Below are 22,657 nucleotides of genomic sequence, written 5' to 3'. Positions count from 1 at the left end.
AAGGAATCAGTGGACAAGTGCAGACAACTGTCATTTCAGAATCCCCAAATAAAGGACTTTTACTGCAGCTCCCTTGGGCAGTGGTCCCCAACCCTATCCTGAAGGACCACCAACCATTCAGGTTTTCAGGACAGCCCTAATGAATATGCACGGGGCAGATTTGCATGCATGCCACCTCCATTATATGCAAATCTCTCTCATGCATATTCATTAGGACCTTTTCTGCTTCTCTACCAACAAACGCAAGAGAAGCACACTTTCAAACTTCGTTTCCCCACCAGTTAGAGGTTCCAAACTGAAAAAACACCACGAACACCTTCTCTTACAACGGGCGGCCCTATGGGGTAAAGACCTAGAGCAATTGCTCTCGCCCACTACTTACGAAGAATTTAGGAAGCGTCTAAAAACATACCTGTTCCTGAAATACCTAGACAACTGACCTGTTCTCCCCCTTACTCACTCACCCTTTCCACTCTCAAGTCCAATTATTCTGTACCCTCTCTATTCTTCTGTAAACTGCATAGAACTTCACGGTATTGTGGTATATAAACTGTTATTATTATTATTATTAGGGCTATCATGAAAACCCGATTGGCCTGGTGGTCCTAGAGGGACCAGATCCAGAAATCGTCAGGGGGGACTACAGTGAACCCCAAATTGACTCCAAAGCAAATATTTGATTTCCGTGGTACATCCAGAGTGCCGAAGAAGGAAGTGGAACATCCCTTCTCTCCATCTAAGACACCCCTGGACACTCTCGTAGGTAAAAAAAAAAGATCGGTCACTGCCATGCATATATTATATAGCTGTACAACAGCAAAGACCATGATCAGGATACTGACCTAACAAGGAGCGTTGACCTCAGTCTATAAAACTCGTCTGGCTCATACGCTGGCCACTTTCAATGCCTTTCCATTTCAGGTCACTGTACACACATTTTCTCGGTCCTTTATCAGGGAGAGGAGGTTATAATGACCTGAGAGGCTGCCCGGACCTGTCAGCCTAGATTCAAACACCTGTGAGCAATACCAGGGCAGTAAGCAATCACCATAGCCTCCCCTCCCCCTCCAGACACTTGTCTTCAAATATCCCTCTATTAATGAGCTAATCGATCGCTAGGATTAAAGTGACAGGGGAAATGCAGCCATTTTCATTTCCATTACACACAGCGTCAATGCTGCAGAAATATCTTGATGGATGGGATGTGAAGTACTCATCTGGGAAAAATAAAAGGCCAACAATCAATGTACTGGGGGGGGGGGGATCTACCATTTCGAGCAGCAAGATGGGGTGGGAGAAAGGACAGGAGGAAAGCCTAACTGGTCACTTGTAAGGAAGGAGGCCTGGAGGAGGCTTTTAGCCCCCCCTCCCCACACACCTCTTTCCTGCTGCTTCTAAGCGTGAAATTTTTTCTCTTCCTCATTCCTGAGCCCTCTTAAAGAGGGAGAGAGGTGCCCCCTGGCTCGGTGTTCTTTAAAATTTGGTACATTTTACGAGTTAAATCATAAAAATGGACTCCAATATGAGGGGAACGCGCTCATCTTTCTGCTCAGTCAGTCACAGTTCCCCCTTCCCCATTTAAAACAAAGAGACCGATCTCTGGTCTTTAAGAGGAACCATTGGAGAGTCATTCTCATGAAACTTAGGCTCTTTCTCCATCCTCCATCTGAGATTCTCCTAGCATCACGAGAAGGATCGCTCGCAAATCCTGTCCAAAGAGACCTCCAGCTCTTAAGTTCTAGATATCTATCCACAATCAATATATGAGAGAAATGTATGTAGACAAGATAGACAACCAAGTCTCCAACCTATTGACAACAACCCAGACTACAAGATGTTCAGAAAGGAAATAAAAACTATACTCTTCAAGAAATCCCTTAATAAAGCTTAATACCATGATAAAGCTTAACCCCCCTCTTACCATCCCCTCCCTAACCCCAGATCCTACTTTTCCCTCTCTTGGAAACCTTCTCTGATCTAACGTTCTAACCCTTCTTCCATAACTCTTTTTGTAATCCGCTTTGAACCGAAAGGTAATGGCGGAATAGAAATCTGTAATGTAATATATGGAAGCGGTGCATGACTATTCATTGGGGATATCATGAAAACCCGACTGGCTATGGGAACAGGCTTGGGAACGTCTGCTCTCGAGGCCTGGAAGAACCACACCTGCCTGCCAAAAGCGGTGCAGAGAGCCTCAGATCACCTTGTAGGAGGCCAAATGAGGGTTTGGAGACAGTGATGGCAGAATCACAAGTGGCTCTGAGCTGTACAAGTGCAGAGCAAGAACACTTCAACACTTCTGCTGCGTAGCAGACTGATCCGCTCCGGGTTTCTACCAAGAGTTCAACCAGACCCGTAATCTCCACACTTGTTCTAGGGGAACCCCCAGCCATTCAGGTTTTCAGAATATCCACAGTGGGGTAAATTCTATATATGGCGCTGAAATATCCCACCAAAACACCACGCACCACGAACGTTTGGTCCCCTACTCATCATCCAGGGCCCTCCGATCTAACAATCAAAACCTACTTTCCATACCGTCAAAATGCGAACTGTTTTATGATACCACTCGCAAATCCATTTTTTTCAGTCCCTGCCCCCTCTCTGTGGAATTCCTATTAGATCTTCAATTAGAGAAGTTAAAACTTTTCTCTTTAAAGACGTCTTGTACCTGGTATTTTGTGTCACCTTCCATTCAGGGAGGGGGAGGGAACTGAAGGATGTATGAGTAGGATGGAATTGGTTATATGGAACTGTATTACAATGTAATAAATTGAATATAAAATAAAAAGAAATGGGGGGGGTTGAAATAGGTCATATGGAAATATATTTTGGAGGAATGTAAACTGAAAAAACACCATGAACACCTTCTCTCACACCAAGCAGCATCATGGGGTAAAGACCTAGAACAATTGCTTTCGCCCATTACTTATGGGGAATTTAGGAAACGTCTAAAAACACACTTGTTCCTACAGCATCTAGACAACTGATCCTCTCTTCTCTCTCCCCTCTATAGCGATTAACTTGTCCTTTTGATCACTCTCTCCTCAACAATGAATTTCCTGTCCTATTAATTCTCTTTCTTCCTCCCCTCTTAAATGTAATGTAATGTAATTTATTTCTTATATACCGCTACATCCGTTAGGTTCTAAGCGGTTTACAGAAAATATACATTAAGATTAGAAATAAGAAAGGTACTTGGAAAATTCCCTTACTGTCCCGAAGGCTCACAATCTAACTAAAGTACCTGGAGGGTAATAGTGAAGTGAAAAGTAGAGTTAGAGGAAAAATAAAAATAAAATAAACATTTTAAAAAGACAGCATTGATCTAAATACTTTGGAAGGTAGAAGAGAGGAGAGAAAGGAATAGAAGCAGAATGGGTCAGCGTCAGTGATGAAGTGGAGCAAGTAAGTTTAGGAGGAGCGATTGACGTATCCAGAAAGGGCTTCTTCTGGCCGACAGTCCCAGGATGCCTATGTCTCCTCCCCTGCGATGTTCTCCCATCCATGAATTCCCTCAATTCAATTTGTTACCTTTGCTTAATCTTTTGTAAACCGCATAGAACTTCACGGTATTGCGGTATATAAGCTGTTATTATTATTATTATATATATGGAAATATTATAATTGTGAATTTAATCGTAATGCTTATCAATTTGCTTTATATTACTGTATATTTACTTGTTTCCTGCAATAAAATGTTATAACATATAAGGGAAAGGGGGGAATGGGATTTGTCTTATAAAATATTTGGAGGAATGATAGTATTTAATGGAATATATGGATTTGAATTTTCAAAATTAGTGAAATTATTTGTAATGAAATATAATTGTTTTACTTTGTTCCTTCACTAAAAATGTCTGAAAGTAAGACGCCTTTACTCTCCAGTAGCAGCTCCCGCTTCTCAAACCTTTAACTCTTGAAACACCAAACGCTTCTTCTGAAGCGATCCCTATTCTAATGTCTTACCACTCCCCCATTTACCTTCCTTTTTACTCATTTTACTTCGATGTATTTTAAAAAACCTTTCCCTCCCCAACTTCCCTTGTGTTCCATGTACGTCAATGTGAATCCGTCTAGTATTTTTAATATTTGATAAAATATTGCTTTTATTTACCTATTTTAATTGCTTTCTTCAATCTTTTTATACTGTACACCGTTTAGACACTTGTTTTGATAGATGGTATATCAATAATAATCAACAAAGAAAAATGGGGAGACCCGATGATCCACAGATAAAAACAAAAAACTGTGGATACAGATGTTCTGGAGTTAATTTATTAAACACTGACATATAAAATCATGAAAATTCAATTAAAAACATACAATGATAAAAATTACAGTGATAAAAATCCAACCGGACCCTACACAGTCCATGTTTCGGCAAACACACCTTCCTCAGGGATCCTAAAGAATAGCAAGATCCCAGAATCCCAATGAGTAACAAAATTCTAAAATCCCAAATAGTAGTAACAATCCAGAATCCCAAACAATAGCAACAACCCATTCTACTGATCCCAGATCAAGCAGTGGCTTCGCTATGGAAAAGGGAAAGGGATTTATATACCACCTTTTTGTGGTTACACATTCAAAGTGGTTTTATATATATATATATATATAAGTACTTATTTTGTACCTGGGACAATGGAGGATTAAGTAATTTGCCCAGGGTCACAAGGGTCCAACCCTTTTTTTAAACCCAGATAGGCTCACTGATGTTACCACACCCTCTGGCTACAAGTTCCAAAGCTTAACTATTCGATGAGTGAAAACCTGTTGCAGCAACTGAGATAATTTGTAGTGATCTAAGGCAATGTTCCCTCTAAGCAGCTTGGCCACGCAGCCGGAGGGGTCAAGACTAGCACCTTTTCCCTCACCACTCTCCCACCTTCTGCTACTTTCCTGAACCAGAAGCAAACGGAAACAGACCGGCTGTGGGACATTCCCAAACATACAATGTAACAAAAATTTTTGCTCATATGAACTCAGTCCTTAGAGGGAACACTGTATCATTGCCCTCTGTTTCTCCTAGAAAATGACATGGGGACAAATTTTTCGCCGTCCACGTAGAAAATCATTATCCCATCCCGTCCAGTTTTTTTCCTGTCCCTGCCCCATTCCTGCAAGCTCCGTCCTCATCTGCACAAGCCTGAAACCCTTTAAAACATAAGTAGCAACATTCCAGAGCTGAGATTGTGATGTCATAATGCCTCATTCCACCAATGCCTAAGCTCCGTCCTCATCTGCACAAGCCTCAAACACTTTAAAATCCTAAGTGGCAACATTCCAGAGCTGAGATTGTGATGTCATAATGCCTCATTCCACCCATGCCTAAGCTCCGCCCTCATCTGTACAAGCCTCAAAGACTTTAAAATCCTAAGTGGCAACATTCTAGAGCTCAGATTGTGATGTCATAATGCCTCATTCCACCCATGCCTAAGCTCCGCCCTCATCCGCACAAGCCTCAAACACTTTAAAATCATACGTGTTCGAGACTTGTGCGGTTAAGGTAGAGTGACAAAACTCACGGGGACAGGATGGGGACAAATTTTCTAATTTCTCCCTTTCCGAGTGGCTCTATTTTCCTGGTTCATTTTCTAATCTTGGTACAATGGTAGGAGGAACAAGGTGAAGAGCTTCAACAGTTCTACAGGTCAGGGATGGCAAAATCCAGCTCTTCTGTGAGAATTCTCTGGTTACTGCAAGAACAGAGAGTCTTTTTGAATTTCATTACCTGACAACAGCCTAACAACGACAGCTGCGTCTGCTCCTTTCCTTGAGAAGGGCCGAACTCTCCTAATGGGTCTCTGGAGATGGTCTGGTGCAAAGTACATCACTCTCATGAAGAACGGATCTATTCGGACAGCACAATTCTCACCAGGAACACAGCCTCTAGCCAGCGCCCCTGAAATAGCCCACAAGTCATTCACTGGGGTCCCTAGCACAACGAAAGCTTCCCAGGCCCCGAATTCAGGAAGGCGGCTGCATTTTCCTAGGGAGAGGGAGGTTAAGAAAAGCCGCATTCAACGCAGCCAATTTGAAGGCTCCACATTGGGATTTACACCGCAATAACTCCCCATCTAGACCTAAATGGCTTTTAATACTCACAGACCTGGTGCTTTCCAGAAATATGACCACGTTAAGCCACACTGGCTCCCTATCCCCCATAGAATAACATATAAATTCGTCCTGATAATATTTAAAACACATAAAATGAACATAAGAAACGCCTTCACCGAATCAGACCTTTGGTCCATCTAGTCCGGTGTCCCGCACACGCGGAGGCCAAGCCAGGTGTTCCCCGATGAAAACCTTGTTCACCCGTATCCCTCAATGTGATTCGCAAGAAGGTGTGCATCCAGCTTGCCCTTGGAACCCAGAATGGTGGTCTCCGTCACAACCTCCTCCGGGAGAGCGTTCCAAGCGTCCACCACTCGCTGTGTGAAACAGAACTTCCTGGTATTTGTCCTGAGCCTGTCGCCTCTCAATTTCAGTCCATGACCTCTTGTTCGTGTCACATTTGACAATGTGAATAACGATGTTTCTTGCTCTATTTTGTCGAAACCTTTTAGTATTTTAAAAGTCTCTATCATGTCCCCTCGCAGCCTTCTCTTCTGGAGGGTGAACAATCCCGATTTTTTGAGGCGTTCTTTGTAGCTCAAATTCTCCATACCCTTTACTAGCTTCGTGGCTCGTCTCTGCACCCTCTCCAGCAGGGTCACATCCTTCTTTAGGTAGGGAGACCAGTGTTGGACACAGTACTCCAGGTGTGGTCTGACCATTGCTCTGTAAAGTGGCATTATGACGCCCGCTGATCTACTCGTGATCCCCTTCTTTATCATGCCCAACATCCTGTTTGCCTTCTTTGCCGCCGCCGCGCATTGCGCCGACGGCTTCAGGGTCCTATCAATCAGAACCCCCAGGTCCCTTTCTTGTTCGCTCTTGCCCAATGTCACACCTAACATTTTATATTCATGTTCCTTGTTTTTCCTGCCCAGGTGCATCACTTTGCATTTTTCTATATTAAACTTCATCTGCCACTTTTCTGCCCATTTCTCTAGCTGGAGTTCTCTTTGGAGTTCTTCGCTGTCCATTAGTGACCCAACTGTCCGACACAGTTTCGTGTCATCTGCAAACTTGATTATATTACTTGTTGTTTCCTCTTCCAGGTCATTTATGAAGATATTGAATAAAATGGGCCCAAGAACCGAGCCCTGGGGCATGCCACTCGTCACCTTCTCCCAGTCCGAGAACTTCCCATTTATGTCCACCCTCTGCAATCTGTTCTCCAGCCATCTGCCTATCCATCTTAGTATGTCCCCCTCTATTCCATGGCTTTCTAGTTTCCTCAGAAGCCTTGCGTGTGGGACCTTGTCGAATGCTTTCTGAAAGTCCAAGTATATTATGTCCACCGGGTCTATGCTATCGATTTGTTTGTTCACCTTCTCAAAAAATTGAAGCAAGTTCGTCAGACATGATTTCCCCTTCCTGAAGCCGTGAACGGACCAGCATTTCTAGATAAATTGATTTTTCCTCATGAACCATCTAGGTCCACAGTGGTTCCTAACCCTGTCCTGGAGGACCACCAAGCCAATCGGGTTTTCAGGTTAGCCCTAATGAATATGCATGGGGCAGATTTGCATGCCTGTCACCTCCATTATATGCAAATCTCTCTCATGCATATTCATTAGGGCTAGCCTGAAAACCCGATTGGCCTGGAGGTCCTCCAGGACAAGGTTGGGAACCACTGATCTAGGACACTTAGGGCTCCTTTTATGAAGGTGCGTTACAGGTTTTACCGCACGCACCGGATTAGCGCGCACTAGCTGAAAATCTACCCCCTGCTCAAAAGGAGGTGGTAGCGGCTAGCGCACGCACTATTCCGTGCGTTAAGGCCCTAACGCACCTTCGTAAAAGGAGCCCTTAGATCCTCAAACCAATACCTTCTTTTTGTACCCTCGTTGAAAATAATTGGCACTTGCCGTACAACAATATTTTCTGTAACAGCTCCCATAATCTGGAATTCTCTACCTTTACACCAGGGGTGTCCAACCTTTTGGCTTCCCTGGGCCGCATTGGCCGAAAAAAATGTTTCTGGGGCTGCGCAAACGCTGCAGCAAGACAGAGGAGGGAGCCGGCAAGACAGTAAACACCAGGGGGCAGCAGAGGAAAACGCTGCATCGCCCTCGACCGGGGCCGCACAAAATACTTCACGGGGCCACAGGTTGGACAACGCTGCTTTACACATTAAATCTGAAACCAACTTAGAGAAATTCAAAAGCGCCTTAAAATGTTTTTTATTTAAAGATGCCTTTGAACTTTAGATACTCTTTTCTGCTTAAAGATATCTAGTGACGCCCAAGTACCCTTTACGTATCTCCGACTCGCCTCGTTCTGTCTCTTTTCTCTCTTTTAACAGAATCTTAGCAGCACAAAATGTGTCTTCCCCTTCCTTCTGTTTTCTTTCATAACTTTATTGTAGCTCCTTCCCCCTTTCCATGTATAACTTGTATAGTTTGTCCTTAGTTTGAAGATATCTGTGTTTTAAACTATTGTGCCCTAATTTTTTTTCATTATTGTACTATTGCCTAGAATTTTGATAGGCTTGTAATCAAATTTTAAATAAACTATGAAAGGACTCCTCTGCCATCCAGTACTTGCTGATCAGAATGGCTCTCAAGAGACAGCAGCTAGGGGGGACCTAGTAGACAGCCAGGGTGGGGGAGCTCCACTCGGAGAAAAGCTGTTTTTTTTTTCTGTCATACATGTGGCATTTGGGGGAGCAGGCCTCTGCTACTCTGATATAACAGGGGAAAGGAACCTCAGTCAAGTGTAGCAAAGGGAGTGGGCATGTGTGGTGCAGTGGTTAGAACTACAGCCTCAGCACCCTGAGGTTGTGGGTTCAAATCGTGAACTGCTCCTTGGGACCCTGGTGCATTGCCCCAGGTGCATTAGATAGTGGGAGCCCACTGGGAAAGATAGGGGAAAATGCTTGAGTATCCAAATAATATATAATCCGCATAGAATTTTAGGATAAGCTGAATATAAATTATTTTTTTTTTAAAGGGGGGGTCTGGAAATATAATAATAAAGGGGGGGGGGAACCCAGTGACAACCAAGGAGAAGAAAGAACACAGCTGAGGAGTCCAAATCCAGAGTTCATCGGCAGCAATCAAGCGTTTTGGCATGCAGATGGCATGACATAGCAATGTTTCAGTGTATGTCGCCTGCCTCAGTGGTCTGCTCTATCCAAATAACATAGTAGATGACGGCAGATAAAGACCTGAGTGGTCCATCCACTCTGCCCAACCTGAGTCAATCTAAAAATATATATATATATTTTTTCTTCTTAGCTATTTCTGGGCAATGTGAGAAAAGAATATCATTGTTAGCAGAAGAGGCAAGTCTTTTTCCAACTGGATCAACAACTCTTAGAAGTGTTTTGGATTTGGATACAGGCAATAAACCCTGGACTCCTTGGCCGTCTCCGTCCCTCCTCTTGGCTGTCAAAGCTTTTTTTTTTTCTTAATTGTATTCAACGCTGCGGATACCTTTCCCCTTTTGCTTTTCACGCATAGTCGTTGCAGACATCCTGCAAATATGGCCTCCCTATAGTACCCTAGGACCAAAACTGCCCATCCCCGGTGCATAGATTAAACACGAGAAAAGGCAGAACGAGAGATGCGCCAACAGCCCTATAAAATGAGATGTCAGGTCATAAACAGCTACTCCGGCAGAGGAAAAAGCTTTGGAGGAGGGGAAAGATGCAACATAAATAACCAACATGAAGAAAACCTATTTAGAAATTAGAGCAAGGGGTCAAGAGAGGTGGCTCCCCCCGGAGGTAGTCAAGGAATATGAGAAAATATTTCTTCACAGAAAGGTGATGGGTGGGTGCTCGAGGGGGGAGTGCTGAAGGCGTAAACACTGGCAGACATTGAAGCATTTTAATCTGGCCTTTACACACCTCAACTCCTCCAAAGTCATAACAGGCCCATGTTGTCCTGGTATGCTAAGAATAAGCTAATTACAGACTCACTGATCACTTTATCTGTAATTGAGAAAGGTTATCTTCTCAAAACAAAAGGCAAACTGTTACAACGTTATTCTCTGTGAGCAAAATATTTACATAGTTACTGTGTGATAAAACTGGATACTGGAAACCAGGCCCAAATAAGAGATGAAAGAGAGAAAGGCAGAGCGGTTTCCGTAACCAGATACAGTACCCCCTCCGTGAACCTTTCCTAAAAGTGAGCTGTGCTACAATGACCTGTGATCTTGTGAGCAGAATGAGGATGGAAAATCCTGACAGCTCTGCCGGACAGAAGGCTGAGCAAGTAAGATTTCAGCGTGAAACCCATGTCCAGTGTGTGAACTCACTCTTAGGGCTGGATTTAAAGGTAACACACGGACCTTGCGGATTTTAACCGCATGCCTTTAAAAATCTACTCACCTCGGGGGTGAGCGGGATCCATGAGGTCCTCAGGAGTTAAAACGAGGATATCTGTGGACTCCACGTCACGGCCGCTTTCTTTTTAAGGCCATGCGTCCAGGTAGAAGGCATTTGGGGCACTGGGGGTAAAGAAAAGCTGGGCACACCATAAGGAAGAATTAGAATGAGACTCCAGTATTCAATGCCAGCAAAAGTTGAAGTTAAAAAGAGGATCTCACATACCCCACAGAACTAAATGCGCATGGCCTTCAAAAGAATGCGATCGTGGCATGGGGTCCACAGGGATTCTCGGGTTTTTTAACACCTGTGGACCTCATGGATCCCGTTCACTCTACAGATTAACTCCCGCAGACCTCAGATCCCGCTCACCCCCGAGGTGAGCAGATTTTTAAGGGTGTGCGGTTAAGACAGAAACATGGTGGCAGATAAAGGCCAAATGGCCCATCCGGTCTGTCCATCCGCAGCAACCATTATCTCTTGCTCTCCCCGAGATCCAGGCCCTTTTGAATTCAGAGCCAGGTTCACGTTCTGCCCAGTCCCGTTTTCCCCTCAGTCACAACCTTCTCCTAAAACAAAATGCCCTTTGGGGCCGAGACCCAACCCATGGTCCTCACCGACAGGAAGACAGACATTTCGTAAGACTTTTCGAATGAGAAAAATCACAAGGTCCAAAGGTTTCAATTCAAGAAATATCACCTAAAAGTCAGCGTCTACATTTTATGCACATTCTATAAGAGCAATTAAAAGCCTATTCGCTGTTATACAACTCTAGCATGTCGGCATTTGTGCACCGACCCTTGCACCATGGCTGGGGCAGGTGTAAACACGCCACCTTTTGTGCGCAACTGATAGAATTTGCTGAAGGGTTCACTAAAATGGCTGGAAGACTCGTGCCCCCACCTGTGCCCCTCCCATGTAAAATTTACATGCGCACTTTACAGAACAGGGTCATGACTTGTGCGTGCAACTGTAGATTACTGCTAATTAATACACCTTAGGCCAATTATTGATAGCTATTGCCAATTAAGACCCGATTAAGTAATTAATTTACATGCATGACTGGAATTCTTCAAAACTATTACACACTTGTGCATAATTTGTTCACCATTTATAGAATAACAGGGAAAGAGCTCAGGGACACACAGTGAATGGTGGTGATGGTGAGACTGGAATCCAGTTTGCTAACATCTCTCTGGTCTTGTTGTTGCCAAGTATCTTATGATGGAGTAGTTAAGTGATACCTATTAGGTATGTGACATTCATAGAGAATGACATGGGACAGAATTTGACCCTGTCCCTGTGGGTAACCACAGGAAACTATCCCGTGTCATTCTTTAGTGTCCATTTCAACCTCCATCCCTCTACACCAGCATTCTTCAATGCAAGGCTTGAGGGTCAGTGGCTGGGCCCATTCAGACTCTGATTATTATGTGAGCCAAATATAAGATAATGAAGCCATTGTGACATCACTGATGACGTTGGCTCTTAGGCATTGGTGGATTGAGGCATTATGACATCACAATATCTGCTCTGGATACCAGAGACTGTCATTCTTTAGTGTCTATCTCAACCTCAGTCCTTCTACACCAGCATTCTTCCATGCAAGGCTTCAGGGTCAGTGGTTGGGCCCATTCAAACTTCAATTCTTCCCTCTGTCCTTAAATAATGACACGGGGATGAATAACCACCCCTATGTCATTCTCTGTGAGTCTTTTTCCAATAGACTTAGAAAGTCATTATATCACCAAGGCCCTAAGAATGCACACTTCTTATTCATACACTACAGGCAGACAGACTAGATAAGGGGTAGAGGTGAGGAGTGGCCTTGTTCGTGCAAGGTCAAAAATGTGTGTGCAAGATTATAGAATGAGGGAGAACATACACAAGGACAGAACTAAAAATCTCGGAAGAAAGGCAAGTTATGATGGAGACCTTTAAAGATCAATGGAAAAGAGCAGAGGTGTGGGACATAGAATGACGGAAGGTGAAAGGGGATAGACTTGGAAGTAACCTGAGGAAATACTTCTTTACAGAAAGGGTGGTGGGTGCATGGAACGGCCTCCCAGTTGAGATGAATTGTGTCTGATTTCAAGAAAGCACAGAGGATGTCTTAGGGAGAAGAAAGGTCTACAGAATTTAGAGAGTTGATATGAATGAAAAGCCTGGATAGGCCGTATGGTCTTTATCTGCAGTCAGTTTCTGTTTCTAAGCACAGGGGATCTTTAAGGGAGAGAGGAAGGGATTGTAGAGTTTAGTAGTTCAGATGGATAGACAGACTGGATAGGCCATATGGTCTTTATCTGCTGTCTTTTTCTCTGTTTCTATGACTATCACATTCTGAACTCCTGGGGAATGCTGTGGGGTATATACATGCATTTGGGCGAGACTATACGCCTCCCCCCCAAACCCCCCCCCCCCCCACAACAAAACATTCCCCTTCAAGGCACAAGCACAAAGCCAAATGTACTGTTCTAGGACTGTCCCCAAGATCCTTGACCAAAATATTTCATAGTCCCCTCCCTCTCAACAGAAGAGAAATAGCCCACTTGGGGTTAATACCAAGGCGAATCCACCCCTGACAATTCACTGGTACCCACCTTTCTCAGGAAGGAAGAAAAGCTAGGAGAGCCTTTGATGTGGGGAAAGCCCTAAGGCAATGGCACGTAAGCTTAAGCAAAAGGCTCTAGGTTCTCCATGGCTAAGTCAGATCTGATCCCTTTCTTTGAAAAAGAGGGGAGGGTTCGTCAGAAAAGACTACACAGTACTGCGCTCTTCAGACAGCACACTGGTTCTGTGTTATTGGGGGGCACCTGCTGACTGGGTCTCTTAAGAACCAAACCAGCGTCACCCACAGCCACAATGAAAGAATAAAGGAGAAAATAGTTCAGATTAAAGGGGAAAAAAAAAAAGCATACTGGTGAAATGACTCACAGCTGACAAAAAGGTGGCTAAGCCCTACTGGGAGAGCAGGAAGGTTTACAGCGGGGGAGGAGAGGAGAGCAGCAGCCATGTGCACAGTTCTGTTTGTTCATGCTTTCCAACAGATTTGGGGGCAGGCGGCCAGGAAGGATGTAGGTCAGAAGGCCATAGCACTGTAGGGAAGCTTTAGACAGTCAACAACTCTGGCAAAAGAAAGCCCGATTGTGAGATCCAGATCTGCTCATGGGAGCTTTAGGGAGGTTCCCCCGTCCTCAGTATCCTATTCTTTCAAAAGGGTTGCAGCCAACCTGACCAGGCTGAGCCCCATGCAGATAAAACCCACTGCAGATCTTTCCCATCAGGGTACTTCAGGCATCCCCTCCCCCATAGCGCAGACTGCAATACACCCAGGCCCAAAACCCAGCAAGGAAAAGCCAATTCCACCTACCTTTCACTTGAGTATCATATTCACCTATGATTTCCTTATCCTTTTTGAATTTTGCAGGCGACGTCATGTTTTCTTTTAGAAAAAGAGAAGCAATCCTCCCCACCCCAAAAAAAAAAAAAATCTCCAAAATTATAAGGCAATGGAAATAAAAAAATCCGCAGGGAGGGGAAAGACCTGCATGCAGCCCTCAGAGGCTCCTCAGCTCAGTGACATGAAGAGAGCAACAGCAAAATCCTGCCGAAATCTTGCAAGCAATCTGCTCCGATGTTCTCGCCTTGCCTGTAAAGAAAGCAAACAGATGAAGACTGTCACCAGGGAGGAGGAGAGAAATGCAAGCAGAGCCCACCCGGGTTCAGGTAGCAACAAGCAGCCACCTGTTAACTAAAGGGCAATCTTGACATTGGCAGATTCCAAAGCCCAGATTTGCAACGAGAATCTGCTCATCGAACCCGTTCCATGAACGTCATTTCTCTGTTTTAATCCGGCTGATCCACCATCAAAGGAGGCAGGAAAACCAATCAGCCCTTGCAAACTGCCCCTACCTAGGTGTGGGATTGCATCGGCTTTTCTGGCTCAACTTCAACCCGGGACCAGCGGGCTCTGCCTTGCAAGCCGCGGTGCAAACAATGCATGCACCAAAGCAGTTGCAGATGCATCCCACGTCCCCAAGCCAACTTCCAGGGCCACCAAATCAAGCAGTGCACGTGCAGGCGCGTGGCGCTTTACCGTGCTTCAGCCTCCCGGACGCCTCATTCCTTCCCGTTTTGCAGCCCCAAAGCCAAAGGCAGAACTTTCCTTTTTCCCCTGGAAACTCCAAACCCGAGGCAGCGGCTAACCCCGCCCCCGAGCCCCTCCCGCCAATCGCAGCTCCTGCAGGGGCTGAGCGACAAAGCTTCGAGCCAAGAGCAAACAGGGGCGTGTCCTGCAGGACCGCGCCTCTCTGGCTGAGCGACGAGTCAGTCGCCCAATCCAACTTTGGGACCGAGGGCTGCGAGGACCAATCGGAAGCCGAGCACGCGGCTCCGGGAGCGCGATTGGCCAGACGTTTCCCGCTGTGACGTGGCGGTTGGGTGGTGCGGGCGGGGCTAGGCCCGGCCAATGGGATTCCGTGCATTGACGATTCAAACTGTTGCGGTAGTCGCTGTCGTCAGGGCGGCCGGCGCGATGTTGTTTCGGGGTCCGGGAATGCTGTGCCGGTGAATCGTAGAGCAGCGCTTCGCGGAAAGCCGCGTAGGGTCGCGATATAAAGTATCGCGATTGATGAGCCTGCGATATAAGAAGCGTGTCACACTCGGCCTGTGATATATATCATGACACATAGACCCCTGTAGACGTTTGATGCGCCTGTCGTGCTTAAACTGGGTTGCAAGGCACTTGTCGTGACAAGCAGACTCGCTTGCCCTAGGTATAAGGAGAATGTCATGGCTAGTGCATGTCTTAAGACATGTCACAATAGAAGAAAATGATTGTGACTGATCTGGTGCTCAGTTCTGAACTGGTCTAATACAGTATATAATACACCGCACTGCAGATCATTTGCACTGGCCCAGGGATTGCTTTGTATTTTTTTAAACTGAGAAAGGCTGAATCATGTCTAGCAGTCCTTGTAGTTTTAAGAACAGATGTGTCTCGCTCTTATGCTGCACCTTTTGCCAGCATGTTCTCAGCTCTAGGGGTATGAAGGCCGTGCTGCTGGCAGATAGCGAGACGGAGCTCTATTCCACTGATATCCCCCCTTCCAAGTGAGTAACCTGAACATGTGGCTGGAGGGGGATGGGTCCTGCCTAGCTCTTCTCCCATCCCCCAAACTACCGACTATAAAGGATGACAGAAATCTGAGAAGAATTTAAATGTGATCTCGAAATCAGCTTTGGCAGATCAAGCAGTCCAAGTCCTTGGGTACCTGAGGGTCCCTTCTCTCTTTTCCTTTCTTTGCTGGTATCTTGCTCTTGCTCACATCTCCATGCACTGCCTTTTGGGGTCTACAGAGCTTCATTGCAAAGTGCCCAAAAGAGGTCCAGCACTACAATAGTTGTCCTGTTGCTTCATTCCTGGAGTCGCTGGTATTCTTGCACTGGTTCTGCCCCCAGTACTACTGGGTCCAGCCTTACGCCCTCTCAATTTTCAGGTCCTTACTGTATGATCATCCTACAATTGTATAAAAACTGGGCATCGTACTTTTAAATATTAAACGTTGTTTTCAATTTAAAAGTATGGACCGATTGCTCTTTGAGAAATCAATTGTGTTTTGCTTCCACCCCAGGCTATCACTTGTCTTAGTTGTAGTTAATAGTGGGCTGGCCCTGGGAAAAAAGAAGGGGGTGTTTGTGGGGGTAAGAAAGATGGGGGAATATGTGTGGGAGGGGGACAGAGAATTAGGGGTCATGCCAGGAGAGAGAAGAGGGGGGGTGTAAGGAAGGCAGGGGAGGGTGAGAATTGCAGTTGGAGCAAGAGAAAGGGAGTTGACAAGTTGGGGTTGGGGGCTTGGCGAGGAGTCAGGGCTTATGATGGCAGAATTCTGCACAAAAAGTTACAAGTAAACTTAGCAGAATTTTAAAATGCATGCAGAATTAATTTTTTTTCACAGAATTCCTCCTGGGAGAGAAGAGCTGGGTATTAGGATGAAGGTATCCAGCTTCTGCTATTCTTGGACATGGAGGCTTTCAGTAGGAATAATGTTTGTAATGGGTGAAAATCAGGGAGTTTTTCTGAGATGCTTCTGTTTTTAGGACGCTGGGATCCCTCTTTTGCTGAGCTGTACTAAGTGGTGTATTAAACTTTACTTTCAGTGCTGTGGACTTTGTTGGGAGCTGTTATTTCACAGACATTTGTGGGTGTAAACTGAAGGATGTAGCGTGCTTGAAGTGGTAAGTCAAGGATTGCTCTTGCTTCATGGAGTTCATCCCCCCCTCTAATGGTTGCTGCGGGTGGGCAGACGAGATGGGCCATTTGGCCTTTATCTGCCGTCTAATAGGGTTTTTCAAACAGGTTCATTTCTTGTACTAAGAAAAACACTTTATTTTGTTTCTGAAAAGGAACTGCTTGCAAAATTAGGACAAGAAGGGGGGGGGGAGTCTTGTATCTTGCAGTCCAGAGGGTGTAATTATCAACATGACAACTCAAAATCACTGCCCTATGTAATAATAAGTGAGCCAAGTATAGGACAACCGAGCCATTGTGACATCACATGTAATAGATAAATCGTTGAAAAGTGTGACATAATAGCACATTCCCCATTTGCAGACCTGGGCATGTCTGTATCTGGAGCTTCGCTGAAACAACCCTAGTAAATTGTGTCTCGGGGCACAGGGGATGTGTGCGTGAGTGGGCATAGTGTGTGTAGTGACTGATGGTGTGTGTGGATCCGTGGTACGATGTGTGTGCCAACTTCCACAGGTTGGCATTGGCGTGCATTTGCCTCCTTCCCCTCACACTCTCCTTCCCTTCTTTCCAACCATCTGTGCAGTCTCCTTCCTCTGCTCTCCATTTTTGCACTCTCTTACCCGCCACTTGCCTTTCATTCCCTCTGTCACAGCCCCTCTCTCCTCGCTTGCAGATCCTGGGGACTCTCCTTATTTCTTCAGGCTGCTTCATTGCCCTGCTCTTCAAGATGGAGTAAATCCCCTCACACCTGTTTGAGCATGCAAGGGAACATAAGAGTCCCTCAAGCCCAGTGTCCTTTTTCCAACAGTGGCCATTCCAGGTCCCAAGTAGCAAAACAGATTCCTTGCTGCCTTTCCTAGGAATAAGCAGTGGATCTCCCCAAACCATCTCAACAATGGCGTATGGACTTCTCTAGGAAACTAGCCAAACCTTTTTTAAACCCTGCTATGCTAACTGGTTTCACCACTACTCTGCAGAGAGATGGATGCTGTCATGTGAGCAAAATACGCTTAAGAGGGAATCCTATTGACTACTGGTGACTTGCGTGTTCTCATCTTGTGTTCCAGTGGCAACATCGTGGGCTATCACGTGATTGTCCCCTGCAAGTCCTGCCTCCTCTCCTGTAACAATGGCCACTTTTGGATGTTTCATGGCAAGGCTGTTTTTGGTGTCAACAGACTGGATCCGTCAGGTAAGAAACTCTTTAAGACCAGAACAGTCTCTATGAACGGCCTGTACAGTTGGGCCTTGCTCAGAACGCAGCTTGGCTGTTTGCAGTTTCAGCCAAGAATTTTTCGGTGCAAACAGGACATCCATGTCGTCAGTACCCAAAGCAGAACAGAACGGTTCCCTCTGTGCTGCTCAGTTTGGTCGTTATCTCGCCTGTGTCGCCTGCCTGAGATGAGTGAAATGTCGACCCCAGCTTATGGGGTTTAAGTCTTTTGCTGAGCCCAGGAAAACTGATGTTTCATTCTTATGTCGAAAGCTACACCTACTGTACCCCACAAAGCAGACTGCGGAGTCAAGAGTCGGTAAAATGTACCGACTCCAGCTTCAAAATAAAAACTTACATTATAATGTATGAGAAATGTATATTTTTACGCTTATACTGTATATCTGAAGTACTGGTTGTAAGCTATATTTACCAATACTTTAGATCCACAACAAGAAATATAAATCCTAATATCAGAGAAATAGAGCATTCGGCTTCGAAGGTTTGGTGAACTGACTTCACAGCCCTGCCAGTAAGTTTAAAAAAAAAATTTTTAATTCTTCATTGATTTTCCATACTTCAATAGTGCAATATATGAATATATAGCAATACAAGCACATTCAATTTACAATTATACATAACCAATCATTTTCTCCCACCCACTCAATGATTAGTCAATAAAACACAGAGACATAGATTTTCCCAGTAACCTTACCCTAATCAAATTAATAATATCCTCCCACCCACCCCAAGAGAAAGTGGAGAGGGACAGATTCTTCAAACTTTTGACAACTACAAGAATGAGAGGGCATTCGGAAAAATTAAAAAGGGACAGATTCAGAACCAATGCTAGGAAGTTCTTCTTCACCCAACGGGCGGTGGACACCTGGAACACGCTTCCAGAGGGAGTGATAGGACAGGGTACGGTATTGGAGTTCAAGAAGGGATTGGAAAATTTTCTGAAGGAAAAGGGGATAGAAGGGTGTAGATAGAGGGCTAGTATATTGGTCCTGGACCTGATGGGCCGCCGCATGAGCGGACTGCTGGGCATGATGGACCTCAAGTCTGACCCAGCAGAGGCACGGCTTATGTTCTTAAGGTCAAATTAGGACAGAAATATCCCACCCTTCCCTGGATGTGTATGAAAATAAACAAAAACTGACTTATAATCAGAGACCTGCTATAGTGAAGAAATATAAGATGTCAACGGGCCCCAAACTGTCGGCATTCATTTTTTCATATCTATAGCTGGAGCACAAATTTGCCCACCAGAAAGGGAAATTTAGACGATCGTAATTCTTCCAATTTTGGGTTGCCCTGCCAGTAAGTTTTTAACAAATGAAGTCAAAGAAACGGCTTTCAGTATTTTAGGCCTTTTGTACAGGAGTTGAGAGAGATGAAAAGGTTTGAAGCCAACTTTCTTACAATAAGATCTGTAATTTCTGGCTGCTCTTAACTTCTTTCCATCTCGGTTGTTCTCTTTGGATTGCAAACCACGTTAAACGGTATTTCCACAAATGTGGTATAAAACCCAAGATGATGGCGATAGTTACCTAATATAAAGGAGGCGAGAGGTCGTGCCTTCCATTTCAAATCCAGAACAAAATAAAAGCAGAGTCTAGGAACTTAGTTGATGCTTTTTCAGAGCTTCTATACCGCCACTAATGACTGGGGAGTCAATTCAGAGCGGTTTACATGAGCTTCCGTAGAGATGTTACAATACAGAGTTACAAAGAGCTTCTGCGAGGGGTTACAAGACATGGGCTCTAGACTGAAATACACGGAGCTCTGTGGTGGTGTTAAAATGCAGCGTTATTAATACTGGCATGATCATCGTCCTCCGTATATAAACACATCATACACCTAATACACTATAGGGCTCATAATCCAAACTCAAACACGTTTAAAAACCTAAAAGGTTGTGCAAGTACCGATAATCAAACCTATTTTTTGGGATTTTTAGGCCTCTGAATACCGCTTTGCGCCCAGAGCTAAAAGGGGTGAATCGGAAGGAGTGGTTAGGGCGGGATGGGGGCCAACCTAGACTTAGTCATCCTGCAGGGATAATCGAATGTTTTACTAGAAGACATCTTGGACAAAACTTAGATGTTGTGAATTTTATGATGTGAAAACAGGTATAAGTGCCAAAAAGGTATCCAAAGTGACCTTAGACACTCCCCCAGTGTTCACTGAACCCCTTACACCCCCTCCACCCACCCCCGCAAACATCAGAATAAAAATGTACATACTTGTCTCCAGAACATCAGCTCCTGGTATAGGAAAGCCTAACAGAACCATGCACAGGTCTCTTAAATAGCCTGGGGGGGGGGGGGGGGGGCTAGTGAACCATAGAGAGGAGAACCACTACATTCATGGTGGAAAATTTGAGCCCAGCAAACCCTACTGTACTACCACATAGGTTGCACCTGCAGCCATAAGGGCTATTGAGGTTGGGGGTTGTAGACAGGTGGGTATAGTGGCTTTTGGAGGTGTTCTTGGGGGGCTCACCATGACCTATAAGGGAGTTCTGGTGAGATGTTTATGTGGCACCCTTTTTGGTGAAGTTCACAGCAGTGCTCTGTCTGGGTGGCCCGTCTATCACAATGCTGGCCCCTCCCATGCCCAAATGGGCTTGTTCTGGGCATTTGGGAATTTTGGTCAATAATGTGGTATAAAGATAGACGTACGGTCTGGACGAACAATAGCCTGGACGTTCAGATGGACGATTTTCGAAGAAAAAAAATATTTTCGATGGATTTTTCGAGACTGGGCATCTCGTACAATACATCCCAACCTGACTTAGACGTATGTTTTGACTATGCTCCTCCACATTTACACACCTTCTAAGGAGGTTGGTCATTTCAGCTAAATATTTACACACATCCCTGAAAGTTCGAGTTTCCTCTCTCTGTCAACTACATAATTTCAGTTGAAGTAGTCTGAGAAAAGGACAGTCTTCATCCCTTTCCTGAATTTTCCGATGTCCTTTTCTGGCTTTAATTCCTTCGGTAGTGCGTTCCAACACGTTGGGGCCATTACCCAGGCCATTCTTGCCCTGGTGTGTTTGTATTTGATGTCACATTGATTCTTGCTCAGCCACCTTTCATTGGATGCAACAAAGCGGTGAATAGTCTATAATAACACAAACAGAGAAAGAAATACATTATTAGTTAGAGGAAATAGCAAATTGTCAGTGATAAATAATGTCCATTACATGAAGGTGGGACAAAGCCTGACCTAACACCTTATTTGTCTCATTTTCAGAAGTGCTCCGTATAATTAATGGAATTCATTGCCGGAGAATATGGTGCAATTAGTTAGCTTAGCAGGGTTTAAAAAAAAGGTTTGGATAATTTCCTAAAAGAGAAGTCCATAGGCCATTATTCCTAGGATAAGCAGCATAGAATCTATTGTACTCCTTGGATCTTGCTGGGTACTTGGGATACTGGGCTTGATGGACCTTTGGTCTGTCCCAGTATGGCAATTTGAATGTTCTTATGATCATTCACAGAGGTACAGCTCCAATCTACTTGGAAAGATCCCCATAGGAGAAAGCCATGGTAAACGCTGGTAATAAATCCAGGTTTTCAGTAAGTCTCGAAAATTGGCCTCTGTATCCAACCCCAGAACAGAGGAAGCCAGGCCATCCCTGGGGCTGAGAACCAGCTGGACTTCAGTATGAGAAGGTAAAACGGTTTGCTTTCATTTCAGGTATGAACTTGCTTCTGTGGGGAAACCTGCCTGACACCGAGGAAAAGGAATCGGAGCAATCGTTTAGCCTCCCCGAGGAAGAGTGCATCAGATAAAAGTCCAGCCTTCCGGTGGCCTTGTTCTCATCGCTGTGGCTGTCAGAACTGTATCTGTCAAATGCAAGTGTTTGCTCACAGCCTGACTGCCAGTCCTGAATGAGGTAGATCTCCGTAGTCCTGCGATCCATGAACCTGTCCTAAAAGTGAGGAGAGCAAGGAGGGAGAATCCTTTCAGCTCTTTGGGACAGAAGCAAAGTGCTTTTTGTTAACACCTTGATTTGGAAGTCTCATCGACTCTGTGGACATTCGCACTCCTGCTACTTTTTCTTTATCTGTGCATATCTTAAATTGGAGGAGCAGATGCCTCACTCTTAAAACTAACAAGCTTCTTCTGTGGATGTTACTCTTTTAGGACAGCAAATGTTTTTTCAGAAAACAGTATTGTAATGGGTTTTGTGTTAAAAGTGCAAGTCTAAAGGCCCCACTCATTTTCCTAGGCTGGGCTTTACACACCTCTGTTAAAATAGTCCCATTAGATTTGCATAGGAGGAGGGGCCTGGGCAAGTACGCACCAGTGTACTCTGATGTAGAAACTGATGACAGATAAAGGCCAAATGGACCATCCAGAGCCTCCACTATCTCCTCCTCTCCCTATTGGCTAAGGCTCTTAACATTGGCATCTCCTCTTCCTATTGGCTAAGGCTCTTTACACCTGCATTGTGAGGTCATAGAGCTTTATGGTTATAGAAACGTGATGGCAGATAAAGGCCAATGGCCCAACCAGTCTGCCCATCCGCTGTAACCATTATCTCTTTCTCTCTCCAAGAGATCCCAGGTGCCTATCCCAGACCCTCTTGAATTCAGACACAGTCTGTGTCTCCACCACCTCTTCCGGAAGACTGTTCCACGCATCTACCACCCTTTCCATAAAAAGATTGAGTAAAGTATAAGAGGGAGTCATGAGAAAAGGGGACATAACCTACTTCCTA

The 22,657-nt window shown here is 44.9% G+C and overlaps 2 protein-coding genes across 3 annotated transcripts in view; one reads left to right on the top strand and one right to left on the bottom strand.

Moving 5' to 3' along the window:
• The window catches only part of SRGAP2 (SLIT-ROBO Rho GTPase activating protein 2), a 130,393-nt gene extending 115,731 nt beyond the window's left edge, over positions 1-14,662 (bottom strand). The window contains exons 1-2 of one of the 2 annotated variants that reach the window (XM_033918028.1): positions 14,550-14,662; positions 13,824-14,102 (exon numbers count right to left, since the gene is read on the bottom strand). In XM_033918028.1, the coding sequence (XP_033773919.1) occupies positions 13,824-13,890 (67 nt within the window). In that variant the 5' untranslated portion in view covers positions 13,891-14,102; positions 14,550-14,662. Of the gene's footprint in view, positions 1-13,823; positions 14,103-14,365; positions 14,509-14,549 lie in introns of those variants that run through there. The other variant, XM_033918029.1, reaches the window with a different exon arrangement.
• A 281-nt stretch (positions 14,663-14,943) lies between these two features.
• Positions 14,944-22,376, top strand: FAM72A (family with sequence similarity 72 member A). Its single transcript, XM_033918964.1, has 4 exons — positions 14,944-15,565; positions 16,613-16,690; positions 17,774-17,898; positions 21,631-22,376. Exons 1-4 carry the CDS (start codon positions 15,414-15,416, stop codon positions 21,723-21,725), a joined length of 450 nt encoding a protein of 149 aa, XP_033774855.1. The 5' UTR covers positions 14,944-15,413; the 3' UTR covers positions 21,726-22,376.
• The last annotated feature ends 281 nt before the right edge of the window (positions 22,377-22,657 follow it).

Source organism: Geotrypetes seraphini, chromosome 13, assembly GCF_902459505.1.
Source record: "Geotrypetes seraphini chromosome 13, aGeoSer1.1, whole genome shotgun sequence".
Taxonomy (NCBI): domain Eukaryota; kingdom Metazoa; phylum Chordata; class Amphibia; order Gymnophiona; family Dermophiidae; genus Geotrypetes; species Geotrypetes seraphini.
The sequence above is the reverse complement of the archived record's forward strand: the minus strand, read 5'-3'. Positions and strand labels throughout refer to the sequence as shown.